We start from the raw sequence: 23,423 nt of genomic DNA on the forward strand, positions 1-23,423 counted from the left end.
TACTGCACAATCATCATTATTATAATTTACATAATTTACTACATCCTTAATCGTTCTTACAGTTTCTGTGATGTCCCTACCCGGAACACTGTAGGCCTGGGTTGGCGCCACTATGCTCCCAATTACTTTCTTGACCCTGTTGGCCAGAATTTTGGTAAGCACCTTATAATCAGAATTCAACAAACTTATAGGCCTATATCCTTCTAACTTTGTTTTACACCCTTTGTTTTTAAATAAAATTGTCAAGACACCAGTGGTCATTGCTTCATTACACTCACCATTCCTCTCTATTTCTCTGTACACTTTCAACAAAATAGGTGCTAGCAGACCAACAAAAGCCCTGTAAAATTCTCCTGACAAACCATCAAGCCCAGGACTTTTGTTAGTCTGCAAACCCTGAATCGCTTCCCTCACTTCTTTTTCAGTGATTTCACCATCACACATCACTCTATCCCCTTCATCTAATCTCATTTTCACAGTTTCCAGTACATTGTTCACACATTCAAAATCCACTCCTTCACTCTTATACAATTTTTTATAGAAAGATTCCACTGTATCCAATATTCCAACTAAGTCATTAACTTTTTCCCCTTTTTCGTTTTCTAGCTCTCTTATGTATGTCCTTCTCTGTTTACTTTTTTCTAGGCCTAGAAAAAACGAGGTGCTCCTTTCTCCTTCAAGGGCATATTTCGCCTTGCTCCTCATTATTGCTCCCATGCACTTTCTTCTTTCATTCTCTGCCCACTTTGCCTCTAGCTCTGTATACTTCTCTGCACTGTGTTCTGGATTTTCTTTTAATTTTTCCTCTTCTTCCGCTAGCAACCCTTTTAATTCCCATTCTTCTCTTTTGTTTTTATAATTTCTGGCCTTTGTATATCTTATACTTATCTTTTTTACATTAATTTTAACTTGTTCCCACCACATACCCACATTTTCATTAAACATTGGGTTTTCCATTTCAGCTTTCACATACCCATATATCTTTTTTTGATATTTCTCCTCACTCAATACACTTGTATTTAAACACCACACACCCCCACCTCTCCCTTGTATTTCTATTCCTAAATCAAAACACACAGCCGCATGGTCACTCAAAAAATTAAACTTCTGTTCTATATTATTAATGTAATTCCGTATTTCCCGTTTAACCAGACATAGATCAATCCGGCTTTGCCTTAAGCAGCCCGCCACTACTTGTTTCCTTGTAAACCCTCTTTTCCCAGAATTCTCCTCTCTCCACATATCCACTAGATCCACATCAGACATTATTTCTGTTAGTGTATTTCTAGCTGTGTCACACTTGAAAATCTTGCTCGTAGTATCTAACCTACTTCGCAAAGTGTTAAAGTCACCGACAAACAAACAATTCCCCTTCATGTGCACCTTTAGCCCTTCAAAAAAAAACTTCCTAATTTTCTCTACATTGGGCGCATATATATTCCCTAATCTAAACAAAACTCCCTGATGTTCAAATTCTAATATAATCACCCTCCCTTCTGCGTCCTCATATATTACCTTTATATTTTCCACTACGTCTTTTTTAAATAATACTGCTACACCACATGATCGCTCTGTACCATGATTTACATATAATACATCAGTCCATTTTCTTTTCACATCATTCATCATATTTTCCGTCCACCACGTTTCCTGCAGCATCACTATATCTGTATTAAAAGTCGATATCACCTGCTCAATTTTAGTTTTGTTCCTCAGTCCATTCACATTAAGCGATGTTACAGTGATGGCAGCACACATGACGAAAAATATATTGATTATCCTATATATCATACCTTATCATACCTTCTTACACCACCCTTTAGCACCTCTCTCCTCTCTTGATTTTCTTTTCAGTAGGTTGATAGCAGATGGGCTGGTGTCCATCTCCTCAGAGTCCTCTGATGTAGCCCCCACCTCTTCCCCGGTCCCTGGCAACCCCTCTGAGTCTCCTATAGACCCTTCCCTCTTCTTCCTCTCCTCCGCGCATGTAGACGTTCCCTCTGCCGCGTCCCTTTCGTCGCGCGCCTCTAGATGCGCTCTGCCGCCTCCTCGCCCGCCAGCGCTGCCTCCCTGGGTCCGCGGCCCAGACCCAGTAGCTCTTGTTTCGCCTGTAGATGCTCCGGATCCCAGCTGTCTCTCCACGGACTTCAGTGACCTCAGCAGTCCCGAATCAAAACCATCTATGTTTTCATTTAGGCCTGCGGTGTCCTCTCTCTCTCTCTGCCGCGCTGTCAGCTCCTTCTCCTCATCATCTGCGTGCTGTGTGCTCGGGCCGTCACTCTCCTGTTCACTCTGACGCGCACTCAGCTCTGCGCTCTCCCCTGTCGCCGTCTCCACTTGATCTCCATCTGGGGTCTGCGTGATCTCCTCCTCTTCCTCATCCTCCTCCGCTTCATCATCTCCTTCGTCTTCTTCGTCTTCTTCCTCTCCTTCGTCTTCATCATCTGCTACTGCCTCACCCTCGTCCTCTCCACCTGTTTTCTCCGTCTCAGTGGCTTCTCCTCCGTCGTTTCCACTCTTCTTGGCAGCCCCACCGGTCTCACCTCTCATACCCTGCTCCTCGTAGCGCTTCCAGGGCGTGCATGTACACTGCTCGTACTTTTCATCACATCCCCTGCACTTTCGTTCAGTGTCACACTCTCGAGCATAGTGACCTTGCTGGGCACATTTGTGACATTTGAAGTCCGGGCAATCTCTCAGGACGTGACCAGGCTGAAGACACAGCCTACAAACTCGCACCTGCCTATTATGGATCACTCGAAAATGTTCCATCCCCTGTTGAGTCTCAAACCGGGTTGAATACGGCAGGGATTTGACATACTCAGTGAACTTCACTTTTACGAACCTTGTGCCGTCTATAATGTCCGTTCCAGGCCACGTCCTTCTCTTGATCTGCGTTACCGCCGCCACTCCCCATAGCTTCAGTTTCTCGAGAATGTCCTCATCCGTTATGTATAAAGGCAGACCCAAAAAAGAGACGACAACCTCATCGTTCGACAGTTCTGTTGCCATTATTCTACTGTCCTTGATTTTAAATCCGTCCATTAGTTTCTCCTTCACCTTCTCATCCATCAACATGATTTCATACTTCTTGGGCGTCTTGTATCGACATCCAATGACAGTCCCACACTCCGACTTTATCGCCCTCAAAAGCTCCATCATTGTGACTCTATCAGGCCCCTCAATGTCCACCTCAACTGTTAATCTTAACTCATATTTTCGTTCATTCATTTCATCCGTCTGTCTCGGAATCCGCCCACCGTTCGAAATGTTTGTTGCCATGATTTCCCGTCTGAGCCTCGAGACAAACGTCAATTTCCCCCAAACAGCTAAAAGCCGTTGGGGGAAACTACAGATACAAAAAACAATATAACACTCTACTACTTACTCTATACTCACTTTAACCAACTATCTCACTATCAAACTCAAAGCTTCCGCGCGCTGTCAAATTCAAACCGACCTGTCAAAAAGAGGGCGTGTTCTAGGCGACAGTGTTAACCACTACACCACCGTGCCGCTCTGTCCTAGTTGCTGGTGTTCGCAGGCGTTTGCCTGACCGCAGCAGCTTGAACAGGCTGTTGTTGGGGTGGTGAGGGTCTTTCATTATTCTGCAGGCTCTGGATTTGCACCTCTTGTTGTATAGGACCTGCAGGGGTGGTAGTGCAATACCCGTGGTACGCTCGGCTGAGCGCACCACTCTCTGTAGGGCCTTCTTGTCCTGTGCCATGCTGTTTCCATACCAGGCAGTGATGTTTCCAGTCAAGATGCTCTCTACAGCTCCGGAGTAGAAGGACTGGAGTATCTTCCCAGATACTCTGAACTTCCTTAACTGTCTCAGGTGGTAGAGGCGCTGCTTCGCCTTTTTTACGACTGAGTCTATGTGTGTTGTCCATGTCAGATCCTCTGAGATGTGGACCCCCAGATACTTGAAGCTGCTCACCCTGTCCACAGTAGCCCCGTTTATCCTCAGTGGTGTGTGTGTCCCCTGCTGTCTCCTCCTAAAATCCACAATCAGCTCCTTGGCTGTTCCAGTACCTCAACCTCTTCCCGGTAGGCCTTCTCGTCGTTGTCCGAGATCAGCCCCAACACCACTGTGTCGTCCGCAAACTTCACTATGTAATTGGAGCTGAACTTGGTCAAACAGTCATGTGTGTATAGTGAGTACAGCAGGGGGCTCAGAACACAGCCCTGGGGGGATCCGATGCTCAGGGTGATGGTGTTGGAGGTCTGACCCCCCACCCTGACCGCCTGGGGCCTTTCACTCCGAAAGTCCAGTATCCAGGCGCTCAGAGCGGAGTTCAGACCCAGCTCGATCAGCTTGTCCACCAGTCTGGTGGGGACTATGGTGTTGAACGCTGAGCTGTAGTCAATGAACAAGAGTCTCACATAGCCCCCCTTCTGGCGGTCTAGGTGAGAGAGGGTGCTGTGCAGTACTTGGGAGACCGCATCATCAGTGGACCTGTTTGGCCTGTATGCAAATTGCATAGGGTCCATATCACTGGGGAGGGAGGCACAAATGTGATCCTTGACCAGCCTCTCAAAACATTTCATGGCCACAGAGGTGAGTGCCACCGGTCTGTAGTCATTGAGACCTGTTGGGGAGGATTTCTTTGGTACCGGGATAATGGTAGACATCTTGAAGCAGGCAGGGACCACTGACTCCGCCAGGGATATATTACATATGGTGGTGAACACAGGGGCTAGCTGGTTAGCACAGGACTTATATATATGACTTAGTATGCGTCCTGTTATTCCATCTGGGCCAGCAGCCTTTCTGGTGTTCACCTGCATAAATTCTCTTCTCACACTGTGCTCCGTCAATGAGAGAGCGTCCCCGCCCCCCCGCGGATGCCCCCCCCCCTCCAGTGACGCCAGTGACGTCACTAGCCGTTGAGCTAACGGCACCACTGTTTGCACCAAACAGTGCGTAGAAGGAGTTGAGTTTGTCCGCGAGAGAGGCGTCGTCGCTTCCCATTGAGGGGGCGCTGACTTTGTAGTCAGTTATCGTCCTTAGTCGCCGCCATAAGCCTCTTGTGTCATTCTGTGCCATTTGTGCCTCCATTTTGTCAGCATACATCCTTTTGGCAAGTTTAACAGCCTTGTGCAGAGTGTAGACTGTTGTCTTGTTGTACTCTTCCATGTTACCTGTCTTTCTGCCCAGTTGTAAGCAGTGGTGCGAGTTTTCAGAGCTGCTCTGATAGTACTGTCCACCCACGGTTTCTGGTTCGGAAACACCCTCGCCTTCTTTGTGGGGACGATACTATCAGCTAAGGTTGCTATGAAGCTAACAACAGTGTCTGCGAACTCGCTGACGTCACTGGCGCTTCCTTGAAACATTCCCCAGTCGACGTCCTCTAGAGCATCCTGAAGCGTGGCCACTGATTGGTCGGACCATCTCTTTACCTCACGTGACACGACGGCGTCACGTGATCTCTGTCTGTAAGCAGGAATCAGGAAAATGGACTCATGATCAGATGTGCTTGTAGCCCCCGCTAATGGTGGAGCCGGTACAGCCTTGTAGCCGGCTCCGAATGGGGTGTAGCAGTGGTCGAGCGTGTTTCCTCCCCTGGTGGAGCAGGCGATGTGCTGAAAAAAGAATGGCATCACTTTCTTCAGATTCGCCTGGTTGAAATTGCCGGCTATAATCATTGCTGCGTCCGGGTGTTTAATCTGGTGGATGTTGAGATGCCCCTGTAGCTCCGCCAGGGCCTTGGCGGTGTTCGCTTGGGGAGGGATGTACACCACAGTCATGATGATCGCGGTAAACTCTCGGGGAAGGTGGAACGGGCGACATTGAATGGCCAGATGTTCCAGGTCCGGCAAGCATGAACTGGAGAGTATCTTGATCTCCTTTGGGCTTACCCAGCCGTTGTTGGTAAGGAGACAGACACCCCGCCGATGCTCTTACCGGAGGCTTCTGTACGGTCCGCTCGGAAGACAGTGAAGGAGTCCGAGGGAGAGACGCTGTGGTCCGGAGTCGCTGGTTTCAACCATGTCTCCGTGAAGCACATGATGTTACAGTCCCTCACCTCTCACTGGAATCGGACCCTCGCCTGTAAATCGTCCATCTTACCCTCTAGCGAACGTTCATTTGCCAGAAAGATGGATGGGATTGCCGGACGGTAAGCAGATCTTTTTAACCTTAATCTGATTCCGCTTCTCCTGCCTCTATGTTTTTTCCTGCCGCCGCCGCCTTTGTCTCTGTCCCGCCTGATCTCCGATGGCCAATCTTGGCATAAAGTGTCTCTAAACTCCTCTTTAAGTCCAGAGTTTAGGTCAATAAGTGACTGGCGGTCGTATGACGTCCCCGCCAGTGTTGTTTCCATAAAAAAAGTAGTAAAAATAAACACAATGACTAAAAGTAAGCACAATCGTTGCGGAGCAAAACCAATGGCGACTAATCTGAGCCGCGCCATAGTAGCAATGAACGAATGCTCACAACTTGATACTTTCAATTCAAGTCAAAACATAATTTAATTGTTCTCTCTTTTAGGTAGTGGGAACATTCACTCTGAAGCACTGGTTATTTACGAACTGTTCGTTCTAAATTTATCACAGAGAAATATCAAAGGTGTTTATAGTTGCACGAGGGTTTCACACACAAAACCGGCGTGGTTTGAAAGCTTGGCGTTGCTAATAAACATTTTAAATATTTCTTATAAACTGGTCAACACTGCTCAAAGCGGCATTATTTCCGGCGGTGGCTGCCTGGTGCGCCTGCGCATGTGCATCATGCACCCAACGCCGGAAATAATGCAGTGTTGATCAGTTTATAAAAAATATTTAAAATGTTTATTAGCAAGGCCGAGCTTTCAAACCACTCCGGTTTTGTGTGTGAAACCCTTGTGCAACTGTGAGTACCTTTGACATTTCTCTGTGATAAATTTAGAACGAACAGTTCGTAAATAACCAGTGCTTCAGAGTGAATGTTCCCATTAGGTCGAGCAAGTGACTGCTGTATTCAAAGCAAGGCGTGCATCAGCAGTCACGGAACCCCTTCTCCCTTCTCAAACTCGTCCTTGTTTGTTTTTCTATGGATGAAAATGGACTCATTTGTTTGTTGTGTTTGAGATAAATAAAGATCAATCAAATATTCTAAATTGAAAATAACCAACTTTTTTGTTTTTTTCCTGACAGAAATATCTAATGGAACTAATGCTTTCACACAGTCCCACTGAACATGCTTCATAAAGGCCTATATATCTTCATCATCAAGTATTCATCAGTGTTACAGCCACAGCCAGGGCCTTTCTCTCCCCTGTCTGTCAGCAGGTCGCCACAACCTTATATGGGTCTCTCTTCCTGTTTCCGCCTCACCATCACTCTGCCTACCTGATCCGGTCTACACACCTGAGACTCATCTCATCATCAGAGAGCCATGCAGGATAAGAGGCCTGCACCCCTGCCACTCCTGGTCCGAGTGTTGTTTCACCTGTCTTGGTATTAAACTCTTATCTGGACCTCCATACTATATCTGTATTTATAGTGTGTTTTTGTGTGCTCTGTAGCCTGCGTCGTTCTAAGCCCTGTTCTCCTGTGTGTAGGATCACACACCCCCAGCCTGCACCTCCACCCTTGGACATCACCAGCCTGCACTATCCCGGGACCTCATGGACACACACATCCCTCACCTGTACTTTCTCACTGCCTGTCTTGTCATCTGCTGGGTTTACTATTAAATACCCTTAACCGCCTCCTTCTCCTGCGCCTTGTGTTCTGCTCTTGGGTTCTATAGAGAGGTGTAGTCTGATGTCACTTTGGACTGCCCACGAGGTCCACCCGTATAGGGATTTATCATTGGGAAAATGGATTATCGGCTATTGTAACAATTCTACCTCATGAACATTGAAAAGTTTTAAATATTTGCACAAAATGAGTTCCTTTCTATCACTAACATTATTGTTTAAGCATTTTTGGTTGAAATAAAATTCGGCGATTTTCTTTTACGATTAATTGCGAATATTTTCATGTTGAGCTATAGATTGTGGATGAATACGCACAGAAAGGTACACCATGCAAATGTTCATGCTTTATTTGTTTTAAATGAGATGATTTAGAAATGGGCAATGGGGAAATACGTTGCAATTTTGCGAGGTGGACTGGCCGGAAACAGCTATGACGTAACCACTACACCTCCCTATAGCCACCACCCTGACAATCAGCTTACTCACCATAAATGGATATAGTTGTTAATGGAGTACGTGCATGCAGGGTGCTCATCTATATTTAATCCAGTAATTGGTCGTTTAGAGGCACTTCCGTTGGAATCTTGACGCCTAATTACAAAAGGATAATTGTATCCAAGGCTTAACATTTTCTTTTTTAAACTCACACGCACACACAAAATCAATCAAGGAACCATAATTATCAGCCCCTCTCTTTTCTCTTCCTGTATCTGTCTGAAGCGTTTCGGTTCCCACATCTAGGGATGCGGGAAGTCAGTCAGAGTTGGGGGTGCGGTCGGAGTCGGAGATAAATAATATAATAACGTCATACTGCTGCGGTCAGGCAAGCGATACAGGAGTCTCAAGGCGAGCACAGAAAGACTCAGAAGAAGCTTCTATCCCCAGGCCATCAGGCTGCTAAACGAACAATGAATGAACACTACACAACAACAACCACCAAACGCACATAGCACACACATCCACACGCACACACTCACTTTAAACAAACACACTGTAGCACCCACTCCACACACTTATAGCACACACCCACTTTAAACAAACACACTGTAGCACCCACTCCCCACACTTTATATTTATGGATGAAGGATTGCACTACAACTCGTACACCTTACTGTAAATTGTACCTAAAATTGTACCTCATCCCATTTCTGCTTTGCACTAGATAGTACTGTACATTAGTACACTGCATAGTATTGTGTATTGTATATTATATGGTAACTCAGAACATTGTACATATGTCTATACCGAACACTGTGACCTCATTTTCTTCTTATAAATTCATGCTATATTATGTTATTATGTTATTTGATACTATCTTGTCTAGCACAGTCTCTGGAGCGTAACAGTAAGAAGCATTTTGTATGAAAGTATTCTGTACTTCTGTATGACAACTATTAAAGAACTTGAACTTGATATTAAATGCATGCGCGAAGCGCATCATTCGTGATTTTCCATTAATTTGAAAGATCAATATTTTACACTACAACAGACAAACTTGAACACTGTGACGACCCCCACTCTACCTGCAATGGGGAGTCTTCTGACTCAAAGAGCAGGTTGGAGTGGGTAGGTTGTTACCCCAATTTGAATCACCTGTGCAGTGCAGAGAGCTGCCTGCACACACAGTATATGTTTCCCTTGTCTAACCCTTCTGTCTGCTTCTCCCATCTGCTTTTCTACTTCAGACACCACAGGTTGTATCAGCCATCAAGTGAACCATCTTGGGATCCTTATCCATTCTGATACATACCTATTTGTTTATGCTTTTGTTGTTTAATCAATTATTGTTTTTAGATAGGATTAAATAAATCATTGTTGTTATTGGGGTTCTCATGTGTTGACTTCCTTTATATGACAAACCTCTTCTGGTTCGTCATATATGGGGGCTCAAGCCGTTTGGAGGACCTTTTGTGACACTTAGACATTGATTTGTTTGTAATTTGGCCTGGTGTGGTTGAATTGGTATTTGTGCTTGGTAATTTTTCTGGCATTTGGAGTTTGTAGTTTGGCTGGCATTTGTGGTGGGTTCCTGTTGGGACGATTTGTTTGGGCTCTGTCTGAGTATAGAAGGGCTCATTTGAAAAGATATTTGGCTAATTGCTTCTTTGGACTAGTGTCTGTGGCCTGAGGGTTGCAGCTAGTATTGTATTTGTAGCCTGTTGGCTAGAATTTGTTTGTAGCCTAATTATTTGTATGCCAATGTTAGGGAGTGAGCACATGTGATTTGGTCTTTGTTATTGGGGTTTGATTGTTTGGTATTTGGGGGAAGTGGCAGTTTGTTTGTGCAGATTTCTTGTGGTGGAGATTTGTTACTTTGTTTTGTTTGTTTGTTATTGCTTGTGTTGAGGCTTTGGAGTTTGATGCCTTAATAATACAGTCTGTGTGTTTTGGGAACCAAAAATCCCCAGGTAGGCGAAGAGGGCAGGTTTCCGATAGGGGGACATGTCTCTGTATTTTCTTTTTTAGGCGGCCGCAAAAACGTAGGCAGAGCCAGGCACTGGCATAGGCGCTTTTGTCCTCTCGGGAGCACGTCTCTGGCTCAGAGGAGTGGCTGTATAACAGGTACTTTTCTGCCCAGAGAGTTCTAGTGCATCAGTACCCCCTACAAGTAGTGGCACGAAGATTGAGCTTTTGAGGTAGTTAGTTAGTTAGTTAGGCCCTGTAGCTAGTCAGGGGGGGAGGTTTCATTTGATCAGACTGTTTGTTTTTTAATGGTATTCACGCTTCATTGTCCCAGCATAGGTTTTGTTTGTTTTGTAGGCCTGTGTCGTATGGCACTTTGTTTGTGAGTGCGGCTCACTTTGTTTAGGCCAATAGTGCACTATGGCACTCAGTTTTGAGCGGCAGAAGGAACTTCTGATACGGCAGCACAGACAAGAGTTCGCTTTGGAGGAGATTAGGCAAAAGGCTGAGCTTGCCGAAATAGATCTGCAGCATAGGGTGCTAGATTTATTGTTTTCTCCTCGTCCAAAGTTGTCTGTGTTCCCTGTTCCTGTACCTAACCTTTCTCTCATTTCAGGTTTGGGAAGTGGTGGTATGCAGAGAGGTGTGCACGCTGTGTTGCCTGTAGTTGGTGTGGACATCGACCTGGGTAACAATCTTGCTGGGGGGCGGGTGTGAGCCGAGGGGCCTCTCCCAAGTGTAGTCACCCAAGACTCTCCTAGTCCAGCACCCGAAGACTCTCCTAGTCCAGAACCACAAGACTCTCCTAGTCCTATGTTTGACGGTGTTGACAATGACAACATATCAAATGTTGTCATTGAGCATCCAGCCTGTGCAGTGGCACAGGAAATGACAGCAACATGTGATGCGCAGGGGGTTGCCCAAGGCGCGGATGTTGAGTCTGTTCATCTTAGTTTGGTTCTGCCTGACCCATTTCAGTCCATGTCACAGTCTGATTTGGCTACAGGGGTGGAAATTGATCCGGCTTGGGAAACACTGTTAGATACGGCCGTGCCATTTGAGAATATGGATGTGGCAAATGTTATCTCAAATGTTATTGCCAAAGGCGGAGATGCATTAACATGTGATCATGTGGACCTCCTGACGCCCACCACCGTTTGCCCATCTAAAGGGGGGGGGGGGGGAATAATGGGGAATGCATTAATGTTTCTTTCTGTTCCACCTCTCCAGTGGCTGTTCCTGAGGAGGGACTGCCATTGCTCCTACTGGCTTCCAGAGAGGTCGCCCAGGAGGTCACAGGGTTTAGCCTTGATGACCTGAGGTTTGTTGAGAAAGTTGGTGGTCCCATGACTATTCAGAGTGAGATGGTTGGGAAGGAGAAAATGAAAACGGAAAAAAGAGAGAGGAAAAGAGAACTGGAAAAAGAAAAAAAAGAAGATAAAATCTCTTTATGGTCGTTGTGCTGAGATGGAGGATGTTGTTGTGCCCGCAACTTTCCAGCACCTGATGACATGCGTCTGGGCATGGTTGACCGTTTAAGTTTGCGTCTGGGCATGGTTGACCGTTTAAGTTTACGTCTGGGCATGGTTGACCATTTAAGTTTATGGCGACCTTATAGGGTTGACTATTGTTTTGATGTGCATCACCTTTTAACATTCTGTTCTTCTCGTCTCGTTTTCTCCCCCAATCTCTTCTGTCTCTTGTTCTCTTAATTTGCTTCTTAGGATCCTATGTTGCAGAGAGCAGAGGCAGGAGGGTGAGGGGAAAGGGTGACCGGTCCGCAGGGGTGTTGGAGATGATTTGTGGTATTGTTAATTCTTTGACTGTTGTATTATAAGCCTAGGGCTAATTTTGATAATGCACAAAGAGGCCTAACCCGAGGCCTAACCCTTAACCTATGTGGGGTATGCTTGATAGGTTGGTTGGAAACGCCATTTAGCTCTGTAGATAAAATATCCCTTTTTGGCCCATGTGTTTGATTGTTGACTTTTGTGCTTTGTAATTTGTATTTGTGTGCTCCTCTGGTGTGCAACTCTTGTTTTGTCTGTTCCCCAATCCCTACTGTCTCCTGCTCTCTTAAAATAGCTACCTAGGGCCCTATGTTGCTGAGAGCGGAGGCAGGATGGTGAGGGGAATGGGTGAAGGGTAAACCTATGTTGAATTTGGGAAAAAGTATTATTGTTACATTTGGGTTAGTCACTTATAAATAAAAATGTAATTTGTTAACAGGGTAGAACCCTTGTCTTTAGGGAGAGGGTGTGACGACCCCCACTCTACCTGCAATGGGGAGTCTTCTGACTCAAAGAGCAGGTTGGAGTGGGTAGGTCATTACCCCAATTTGAATCACCTGTGCAGTGCAGAGAGCTGCCTGCACACACAGTATATATGTTTCCCTTGTCTAATAACCCTTCTGTCTGCTTCTCCCATCTGCTTTTCTACTTCAGACACCACAGGTTGTATCAGCCATCAAGTGAACCATCTTGGGATCTTTATCCATTCTGATACATACCTATTTGTTTATGCTTTTTTTTTTAATCTTTTTCCCCCTCCATTTTCCTCCGATTTTCTCCCATCCCAATGTTAGTCGTATGCCAATTCCCAGTCCCTTCCTGGTCGCCTGTACGTTAATGCCAAGCAAGCAGTGCAAAAATGCTTCCGCATTCGTCACCGCACGCTAGTGCGGTAAAGCGCCCTTCTTTTCAGACAAATGCTACCGTGCGTGCACCGGCGGCGGCGTGCTCGCTCAGGTGCGTGCGTGCGCCGGCGTGCTCGCGCGAGGTGCCCGCGCATGCGCATGAGATCCCGCCTTGGTTGGAGCTCAATATATATAAGTCACCGCCTCTTATTCACTATCTGGCACTAGCTCAATTGGCAAGGACACATGGCTGTGGATCCTATGGCTTGTTTGCTGGCGAGTTCGAATCCCATCGAAAATATTTTTTTACGTGATTTTTTTTTAACGTGTATTCTTTCGCCGGTTAAGGTTAGGCATTGTTTCGGAGTTGGTTAAGGTTAGAACGGTTAAGTTTAGGCGCTGTTAAGGAGCTGGTTAAGGTTAGAGTTTGTCAAAGAGAATGGCAATATAATTTCTATGGTTAAGGTTAGGCATTGTTTCGGAGTTGGTTAAGGTTAGAACGGTTAAGTTTAGGCGTTGTTAAGGAGCTGGTTAAGGTTAGAGTTTGTCAAAGAGAATGGCAATAGACAGCCTATTTCCGCGCGACCTGGGCGCTGGGCGGCGGAAAATGAAAGGCGCATTACTGCATGCCACTACGGTAAGTTTTTGCACTGCTTGCTTGGCATAAAGCTACACGCTTCCTGGTCGCTGCGCACTTACCCCCCACAGTCAGATCATCTGGGAGAGTGGAGGCTACCACGTGCTTCCTCCGACACACGTCCAGCCAATCACCGCTTCTTTTCACCTGGCAGCGCGGATTCTCATTGCGTGTGGGAGGATCACACTATCCCCCTCAAGTCCTATCCGCGCTTAGCAGGCGCCCCGACCGAACTGTAGGAGTCGCTGTTTACAACGACCCGGACCCACCCCGCCAGCTTCTCCCACCCTCTAATACAGCCAATTGTATTAGTGTGGACGGCCAGCCAAGCTGGTGACAACCCCGGAGCTGTGAGCTGGATTCGCAATCCAGCTCACATCTCCGGGGTTGGTGACGAACGCAATCTCCGCTCGGCCACCTAACCGCCTATTTGTTTATGCTTTTGTTGTTTAATCAATTATTGTTTTTAGATAGGATTAAATAAATCATTGTTGTTAAATTGAACTCTCATGTGTTGACTTCCTTTATATGACAAACCTCTTCTGGTTCGTCATAACACCAACATGTGGACAGTTCACACACGAAATGCAGCAGTTATATATCATATAGCTTACTCTCTGCGCTCTAGTGGAACATATCCTATATCAGTCTAATACTGAATACATTTCTTCACATGTACACAACCATCCGCCTGGCCACACCCCCATCCGCTCCTCTACATAAGCGGGGATGTGGCCATACTAACAGCTCCTTCCTTATTTTCACCACCGACAAGTGTCTGTATACACCACTTGAGTTTAATACCGAAATAGTTGGAAAGGAGCTACGTTGAAGAGAAGGAGCTGCGTTGACATTATATCTTTGTTTTCTCTCTCACTATTTTCGAGAAAATACAGCGATAATGTCTTCGCCACCGGAGTGTCTAGACGATGATGATCATTCTGACTTCCACCGGCGCTTCGTATTAGGGGCTTGCGTCGCTGAGCAATCCCCGCCGGCATTACCTCCGGCTCTGCAGTTGGACACTTTGCTTGGGAGGCGCTCGGCCGTGTGAGGGCTGACGGCCTCTCTGGGGCGGGTGATGTTTTTGCGACGCGGGCGTTGGTTGTGGGAGGAACAACTACACAGCTTACGAAGGCCGGCTCCAAGCTGGTATCCTTTTTCGCTGCCACTAAGCGGCGTGGGGGGGGGGGTTCTGGTTTGATGCCCACATTAACATTAGCTCCTCATCGAGTAAGAGCTTTGTTTTCCTGGGACCGTGATTCCGAATCTGCGGTTCAATTCCCCGGGTCTCAGGACAAACGGATACCCACTGTCGCCGTGCTGGCCTGGATTTTCAAAGATGAAAAGCACCCGGTGCGAGGGAGGTGAGCTTTGTGTTTCATTATGAGAATATCTCCATGCTCAAGTCGGCTATAGTCCACGAGGGACTTGTTGCCGGCACCGCTGTGTCTGGTAAACACCGTTCTGAAGAGGGACGTGTATTGCCTTTTTTCCCCTTCTTTCTTCGGATGAGAAGAGGAAAAGACAGCGGCTGTCTGAAGTGTTGGCCTGTATCGCTTTTCTCACGTTGTACAGTTTTTCAGTGGTAGGCGCTTAGCTTGCTTCTGCGTTAGCTAGTGGTTAGCGATAGCCGGGTTGAGCTAACTGTTAGCCAGTTAGCTATTAGTTACGACGTTAGCTACCCGTTTTTCGCTCGGCTGGGAACGTTAGCTTGATGCTATCAGTTAGCCTAGAGTTAGCTGTTAGCTTGTGCTACAACCATTGGCGTAGCTATGAGAATAGCAGACCCTGGCACTCTGACTACGACATCATCTTTGACAGAAGATGTAGTCAGGCCTGCACCATGACCGGCTGCAAGAGGGAGGCATCTCGCCGGAGTCGCTCCGGCCATTGCTTCTTCTGGCCTGGCCAGCGAGAGGCCTTCGTCAACGTGGTAGTCCAACCTGTGTTGCGGCCTTTCGTCCTGCGTTCCTTGGTGCAGGTAAGATGTCCATTGGACATTGCTCCACTCTTCCTTCCTTCCCCTCCCGAATGTTTTTGTTAATAACGATGTCTTTGTCTACAAAACATGTTACTTCACTACATTTGGAGATACGACATGTGCTGTGTGTGAATTGTCTTGGTCGCTTTGTATAGCTTGGGTTAGCGCTGGCCAAGGCTTGTGCCTTTCTCTCAACCTAGAAACATACGGTTATCCTATAACCATAGTTATATGAGTAATACATATCACATTTCTATTCCCTCTCCCACCCTCCACAAGACCAGCTCAAGGTCTTTCTCTTATCCCCCTGCAGACGTCCGTACCAGCCTTCTACAGCTCCCTTTCCTCCCTGGATCTGCCCCTCCCTGGAACCACTCGGCCGTGCTGACCTTTTCTTTTTCTTTTTACAACAGAATCAACTCAACTTTAAACCATAATATGGATCTAATAAGCTGGGTTTTTCCAGCGATTGATCGCATATTCTCAACGAGGAGGCAGAATGCGGAGGATCCACTCTGCCCACTCGGGAGCTATCAGGCGGGATACACCATAAATTAATACGGGCAATGGCTTGCGATATGCTTTTTCCTAATGGAGATAAACGATGTTGAAGACGTATATCTTCTAATTGTCATGCTGCTCGGCTTGGGCTCCGTCAGCTGTTGGATCTGGTACTGCCTGAATCTAATTCGGAAGAAGTTGAATCCTATGGCCAAGGACATGGCCGGGATCAAAGACAACCAAATGGAACTGTATAAAAAGATCGCTGACCTTAACACTCTGCGAGGTGATGAACAATTGAGCTCTAAGACCATGTTGGAACGGAGCGAAATCTATCACACAGATGGACAATCGTGCCTGAAGACTATTCTTGAGAGACTTGTTACCAACCACGAAGAGGAACTGTCGCGGTCTCAGACCATTCTGGACATCACAACGGAAATTAGGGACGTGAGAATAGATATGCCACCATACCGTGCCAGTAGGGGGTATGATTAATCTAAATTGACCCAATTTTAATCATATGGCAGCAATTTGCCTCAAGCTGCATGTATCATCCCCCCCCCCCCCCCATCCCATTCTGCTGTGAAACCAAGGTCAAGGTCATAGTGGGAGGATGATTTCGGAGAGGCAGTGCCAGGAACGAGCTGGGCTGTCTGGGGAAGTTAAGATTGATGTTGAGGCCCCCGTCCCCCCTCCCTCCACCCCCATTCTCTACCCAATCCCCCCTCCCGCGTGTACGCCTGGCGCCTATGACGGCAGCCAACTAGTACGCGTGCTGGAGGGGGGGGCCTAAGGCTGTTTCATCACCCAAGTCCTATCCCCCAGCCTCCCCCGATCCCGCCCCTCCATCCCTCCCTCCCTCCCGCCACCTGGCGCGACGACACTTTGTTTTCATGTACTACTCAGTTGTTGTTGCAGCCTGACTATCGTATATGGCGTCTCAGGCATTCTGTAGATGACATGTGTCAACAAATGTACATGTCTGTGTGAATTTATGCTGTGCCGTTGTTACTGTAAAAATGTAATGATTGTGATGTTGTTATTATTAATGAGACGATGAGCTGTATGTGTGTGTCGCTGGAATTTCCCCAAGGGGATTAATAAAGGAATATCTTATCTTAATAGCGGCGCTCTGCGCTGCCTACTGGAACATATCCTATATCAATCTAACTACTGAATAAATGTCACCATGTGTACATGTACATACCCATCCGCCTGGCCACACCCCATCCGCTCCTCTACATAAGCAGGGGTGTGGCCATACTAACAGCTCCTTCCCAAGTCTTTCACCACCGAATGCGAAGACCACGGGGTCCTCAGGGAGTCCAGCGCAGAGCGCAGCTATTACTCATATAACTATGGTTATAGGATAACCGTATGTTATATATCGTATAGCTTACGCTCTGCGCTGCCTACTGGAACACAGGAGCTGAGCAGAGCGGAAGCTCGACAAATGTACCCGCTGAGGCACCCCACAACCATCAGAACCGGGGAGGACCCGAGCCCCCGGACCCCCCTAGTGGAGGACGGGAGGGAATCGGATCCGACTGTGCGAAGAGGGTTTAGCAACTCAACGCACAGGGTGAGCAGAATGTGGGACTTACCTTCTCACAGAAGAACCCAGGACTACGTCCCACGTGATGGTGACGGCAGCCGACTAGTACGCATGCTGGAGGGGGGGGCCTAAGACTGTTTCATAACCAAAGTCCTATCCCCCAGTCCATGCCCCCTCCCTCTGGACAATCTTTTCCGCCCTCCCTGACACTTTGTTTCAGACACTTTGTTGTTGTTGCAGCCGACTATCGCATATGGCGTCTCAGGCATTCTGTAGATGACATGTGTCAACAAATGTACATGTCTGTGTGAATTTATGTTGTGCCGTTGTTACTGTAAAAATGTAATGATTGTGATATGTTGTTATTAATGAGACGATGAGCTGTATGTGTGTGTCACTGGAATTTCCCCAAGGGGATTAATAAAGGAATATCTTATCTTATCTTATCTTACACAGGCACGCAACCCACATGCCACTAGGGAACGAACAGGAAGAAAAAAAACCCTGTTACAACCCCTAATATCACGGGGTCAAGGTAAACAAACAAAAAAACCTGTGGCAAGGCCGTAGCAGCGGAGCGCGAAGGAGGACCCAGCCCCAGGAAGGGACTGGACCCCCCGCAGCATCGAGACCCCACCAGGCGGTCACCAGTGACACCACCCCCCACATCGCCAGCATATCGGACAGGGCCCATCCAAGAGCAGGCCCTTCCCCCCTACAGCACGCCGCCCTGAAGCACTCAAGAGGCTACACCCCCACAGCGGGACCAGGCATATGGTTATCCTATAACCATAGTTATATGAGTATAGCGAGCGCTCTGCGCTGACTCACTGAGGACCCCGTGGTCTTCGCCTTCGTGGTGAAAGACTTGGGAAGGAGCTGTTAGTATGGCCACATCCCCGCTTATGTAGAGGAGCGGATGGGGGTGTGGCCAGGCTGATGGGTGTGTACATGTGAAGACATTTATTCAGTATTAGACTGATATAGGATATGTTCCACTAGAGCGCAGAGCGCTTGCTATACTCATATAACTATGGTTATAGGATAACCATATGTTTTTTCTCTTATCAGAAGTGGATTTAGATGCAACCGGCGGGTAGCAACTATAGCGTTTGGACTTTTGTTTCGCACACTGCGCACAGGATCGTATAACCAGATGCAGAGTATAAATTAAACAGATTAAAACTGAATATACATGAATAATCATAGGCTTCTAACAGTCAGCGCTAGTGACAATTTACACATTTTTGTGATAGAATGAAGTGAACACACAGACACATAGCAACCATCCGAAAATATTAATTTCTTTATTTGAACTATTTATTTCGAACATGTAAATAGTATACAAACTACGAGTAACGAGTAACTGAACTTTGTGTGCGCGTGTGTGCAGGGACGTGCACAGGACTTTAGAGGGGCAGGTGCTCAAAGGCTGAAAAGGGCACTATACCTGTGTGTGTTTTAACCAACCCTTTTTAAGGGCCCTTTTTATGCTTTTTGGGGGGGTTTGGTGATCAAATATTGAATATTGAACTATAATAATCAGTGCAGGAGCTCACTTATCCTTGAAAGACACTTTTATCACTGACTTAAAAGGCCCATACATCTCCATAAATGTTCAGGGGGGAGGGAATAAGTGCTTACCCTACAGACCCCAAGAAGTGCTGTATATTCTATATTGTTTAATATAAATGCATTTTTTATTCCAATCCAGATTTGTATTTGAGATGACCAAATCCTTGACTTGACTTCTTCATGTCCCTCTATGCGTGTAATACCAGCATTCAACTGTATGCACCACAGCGGTTTCTATCATCATCATCATCATCATCATCATCATCATCATCATCATCATCATCATCACCACCCACGCTATGCATAAAATATATAGGTCCGCGGAGAGGCACGCTGAGGAGGCCATGCAAACTGCAATGGAATATGGGGCATCTCTCTCTTTACCTAATATTTTTATTCTATCCTGACATTTTTCAGTTGGAAGGGCAGTCTATATGCGTTACATTTTTTTACATTTTTTACCCTTGTGCATCCCTGGTCCCGATTCTGTCTTTCTTGATTTTGTGTGTGTGTGTGTGTGAGCACAGCTGTGTCTGTGTTGATTATTATTTCATGAAATTGGGACCATATCTTAATTTTACATATATTTTCATTATGTCAAAAGATTATGATTTGAAACGCTGTAAAAAAAAAGGTTATTGACCTAGGGTACTTAATTTGTCCCTGGCGTCCAGTTTCATCCCATCCACTTCCATGTTAAAACAATTTTTTTTAATCTGCACTCATTCATTCAATTATAGATAGAATTATCAAATGCATTCTTTTTTCACAATGTTATGGATCAAGCTTTGGTGCTCTGATGCTGTTAACGAATCTCAACACACGGTGGCGCAATTGTTCTATGGCCCACTTTGCCAGCTACTAAGCCAGCAGGAGGCAGAGACTATGCTGCTATGCTGGCTTCAGAGCTCCGCAGACTGCTGCCGTGGGGGGGGGGGGGGGGGGGGGGGGGTGCGAGAGAGAGATCAGCCCGCAACACACTCCTCCTCCTCTCCTATCCCCTATCGCGTGTCACACGCTGAATCACAAGCCCCCCAGCCCGGCCCCAGCTCTACGCTGAGCTCCCTGTAGAGCTCCCTGTATGCGGAAGTGCGCTGGTGGTCAAGCTGACAGCGCGCTGTCTTCAGAATCTACCGGGAGATCGAGTAGTGCTCACCTGCGGAGATATAATAATAATAATAATCACTTCCCAAAGGTCAGTGAATACCACGATCACAACACCAGAGGGAGCTCCACAAATCATGTTAAACCCAGATTCGGCTCAAATAAGGGACTAAACACATTTCGCAATTATGCCACATCAATGTGGAACGCCCTACCCAAAGCTGTAAAGGAATGTGGATCACTACCCACTTTCAAAACCTCTCTCAAGAGACACCTACGGGAGACTGCAATTCAACACTGGCCCCTGTAAATATCCTAACCCAACCCCCTCCAATGTACAGTCATTTACCTAGTATGGTTTTGTCAATAGTCCAATGTACAATTTTGTTTGTTTGTACAGAGTCTCCCCCCCCTCAATGTACAGTTTTGCTCGCTTATACAGTGTGCCCCCCCCCCCCCCAACCACCTCCAATGTAAATTACCCAGTATGGTTGTCAATATCCCAGTGTACCCAACCCCCCCCACCCAACCTCCTCCAATGTACAGTTTCTACGTCAAATGTATATACTCCCTTTTCTTGACTCCTTCTGTATCACAAACAGTACTGTATTTGCAAATCTGGTATGTCATAAATGTATAGATGTAGCAGTACTGACTATCTGTATGTCATGTATGTCATATATGTCCTGATGAATTGAAAATGGGGGACCCTGGTGGAAACAAGACGAAAGTCTTTCTCTGGTCTGCATCCCCTTAACAATTGTGTGTATTGAGCTGTACTGTATTGTACCCATTCTGCAATCTGTTAATAAAGTTTTCAATCAATCAATCAATCAATCAATCAATCAATCAATCAATCAAATCAATCAATCAATCAATCAGTGCTTACTAACGTTAGCGTCTCCGCTATTAGTCAACTTTTTTTTATAAGGGCAGTTTCTTATTCACAGGAACTTTGTGTAGTTTTCACATGCTGCAATATGGGGTCTAAAACATATAGATATGATAAATATGCGCTTTTCTGCTTATTTTTTTCTCATAAAATGGACTTACTATCAAACAAACACGAATATAAGTGGTTAAAATTCGGAACTATTTGTAATCGATATATTGAGGTTAGGCTCTTAATGTTAATATGCACCGTCTCTGTATTTTAAACCTATAAATACAAAAATAAATAAAAGTATAGACGATAATCAAGACTACAATATCAAAAGGAAATAGAAACCTCACACAGTTGAAGTGATACTTGATGTTTTTATTGAAATGCGTAAACCATGGTGGCTGTTGTTACAGAAGATAGTGTTCAGGATTCAAACACTACTAAGAGCATACGTTGGATTTCCCTCTTCTTCCATTTTATATTCTATACAGAGAAACTGTATACAAAAAAGTGGTGTTTGCAGATGTTTGCTCGCCCAAGCTCAATACTGGTGGGGCACTTGCTTCGACTGCTCCATTATGTAGGCGTCTATGGCACCTACTATGCTAATAATGTCTACTATTATGTACTCAAGAGTATAGCACTCAAGTTTGATACCGTTTGACCAACAATATCACAACTAGAGTTGTGATAGTGAATAGCAGGCATTTACCTTCCTGCTGACTTGTTGTACACAACTTGTAAGTCACTTTGGATAAAAGCGTCAGCTAAATGACTAAATGTAAATGTACAACCATCAAACTATGATGAGGGAAGAGGCGGGATGGGTCAGCCTCCAGTTAATACGCTATAGCAGAGCGTCTCAACTCTCAATTCCATATACAGTGTAGTTACTACTTTTCATTAGTACAATGGGAAATCTTTCTATTGTCTTGCTACGAAGATTTATTTCCTATCATATTATTTCCAAAGGTAGGCTAGAGTCTGTACATATTGTATGAAACACAAATATGAAATACAAATAATCACCATACACATATTGAGATTATTGTAGGCTAATAGAATTACTTCATATCACAATTGCCTTCAACCACATTTAAAATAAACGTTATTATAAATACATCACCCTTTTCAGTCTGTAGATAAACTCTACCTAAATAAATATAAAATGGCAACAAAATAATTTATAATAATCATCCATTATGAAGCATATTGAAATCAGAAACTAAAATGGCTTGACAGCTTGATCAGCCCTAAAACCCTTTCAACTTTGAAATAATATTATTATTTTGCACTATACTATATTCTGCCTGTCACACCTACACTATGTACAGAGAATAAATAGGAAAAGAAACTACAGGAAAATAAAAAAATTTATTAAATAAAAGGTGACTGTGACAGGATGATTATCGACAGGTATGTATATAACCTAGTTATATGAGTACTGGCTAAGCGTCCCGCTCTTAAGCCATACCGAGATATACCTCATCTCATGTACCTATTGTACTCCATCAACGAATAAAACCAAATACACACCACCACCTGCCAGGCCCCGCCCCTTTAGTGGCGTGCTACATAGTACTGGGCATGGCCACCACTCACTCTTCCTCGGAAAAATCTGTTTCCAAAGAAAAGTTTCCCCAAGGGAACTCAGGGCACGCTAAGAGCGGGACGCTTAGCCAGTACTCATATAACTAGGTTATATACATACCTGTCGTTATATATCGTACTTGCATCGCGTCCCGCTCTTAAGCCATACCGAGATATGGGGTGAGCGGACACGAGGCCAACAGATGCACCCCTGAGGACCCGTAAGCCACATCAAGGGGGAAGGGGAGTCCCGTCACCCCATCCTTCCTAATGAAGAGGGGTAAGCAAATCTCCGTAAGCGCTCAATATTATCTAAACTTTCGAACAACTAGTTGCATAGGGCGTCTTGCATCCGCTATGATGGAAACGAAATAGAGGAAGAGTGAGTGGTGGCCATGCCCAGTACTGATGTAGCACGCCACTAAAAGGGCGGGGCCTGGCAGGTGGTGAGTGTATTTGGTTTTATTCGTTGATGGAGTACAATAGGTACATGAGATGAGGTATATCTCGGTATGGCTTAAGAGCGGGACGCGATGCAAGTACGATATATAACTGGACATGAGGGTATATTTCCACATCAGTATGTAGTAACATCTTTGTACTGCATGCCATTAACTGTGTGGTTTTGACCCTCAACTACATGGGACTAGAATAAACTGGTAGTCTGTAAAGATTACACTCTTCTGTTGATGCTGTTGTCGTTCAGATCCTTTTAGGTGAAAGTTCAAGGGATACCTTGGAAAACAACCAATTATTCACCTCAAAAACGTTGCTAAACCTGGGTTAGTTCTAGTTCAACATGATGCCACTATCTTCGGTCCTAGCTTTAAAACATCCATGAAATTAAAAGTGTTTTCCTCCCCCTCAT

At 45.7% G+C, this 23,423-nt stretch overlaps 1 protein-coding gene across 1 annotated transcript in view; it reads right to left on the reverse strand.

Moving 5' to 3' along the window:
• Window positions 1–11,350: 11,350 nt before the first annotated feature.
• Window positions 11,351–23,423, reverse strand: part of LOC311242089 (cadherin-23-like) — a gene marked incomplete at both ends in the record, with an annotated part of 145,750 nt that continues 133,677 nt past the window's right edge. The window contains one exon of the mRNA XM_084331040.1: window positions 11,351–11,404. Coding sequence (XP_084187166.1) covers window positions 11,351–11,404 — 54 coding nt within the window. The remainder of the gene's footprint in view (window positions 11,405–23,423) is intronic.

The sequence above is a fragment of the Notolepis coatsorum genome, assembly GCF_963971535.1.
Source record: "Notolepis coatsorum genome assembly, chromosome: 15".
Classification (NCBI taxonomy): domain Eukaryota; kingdom Metazoa; phylum Chordata; class Actinopteri; order Aulopiformes; family Paralepididae; genus Notolepis; species Notolepis coatsorum.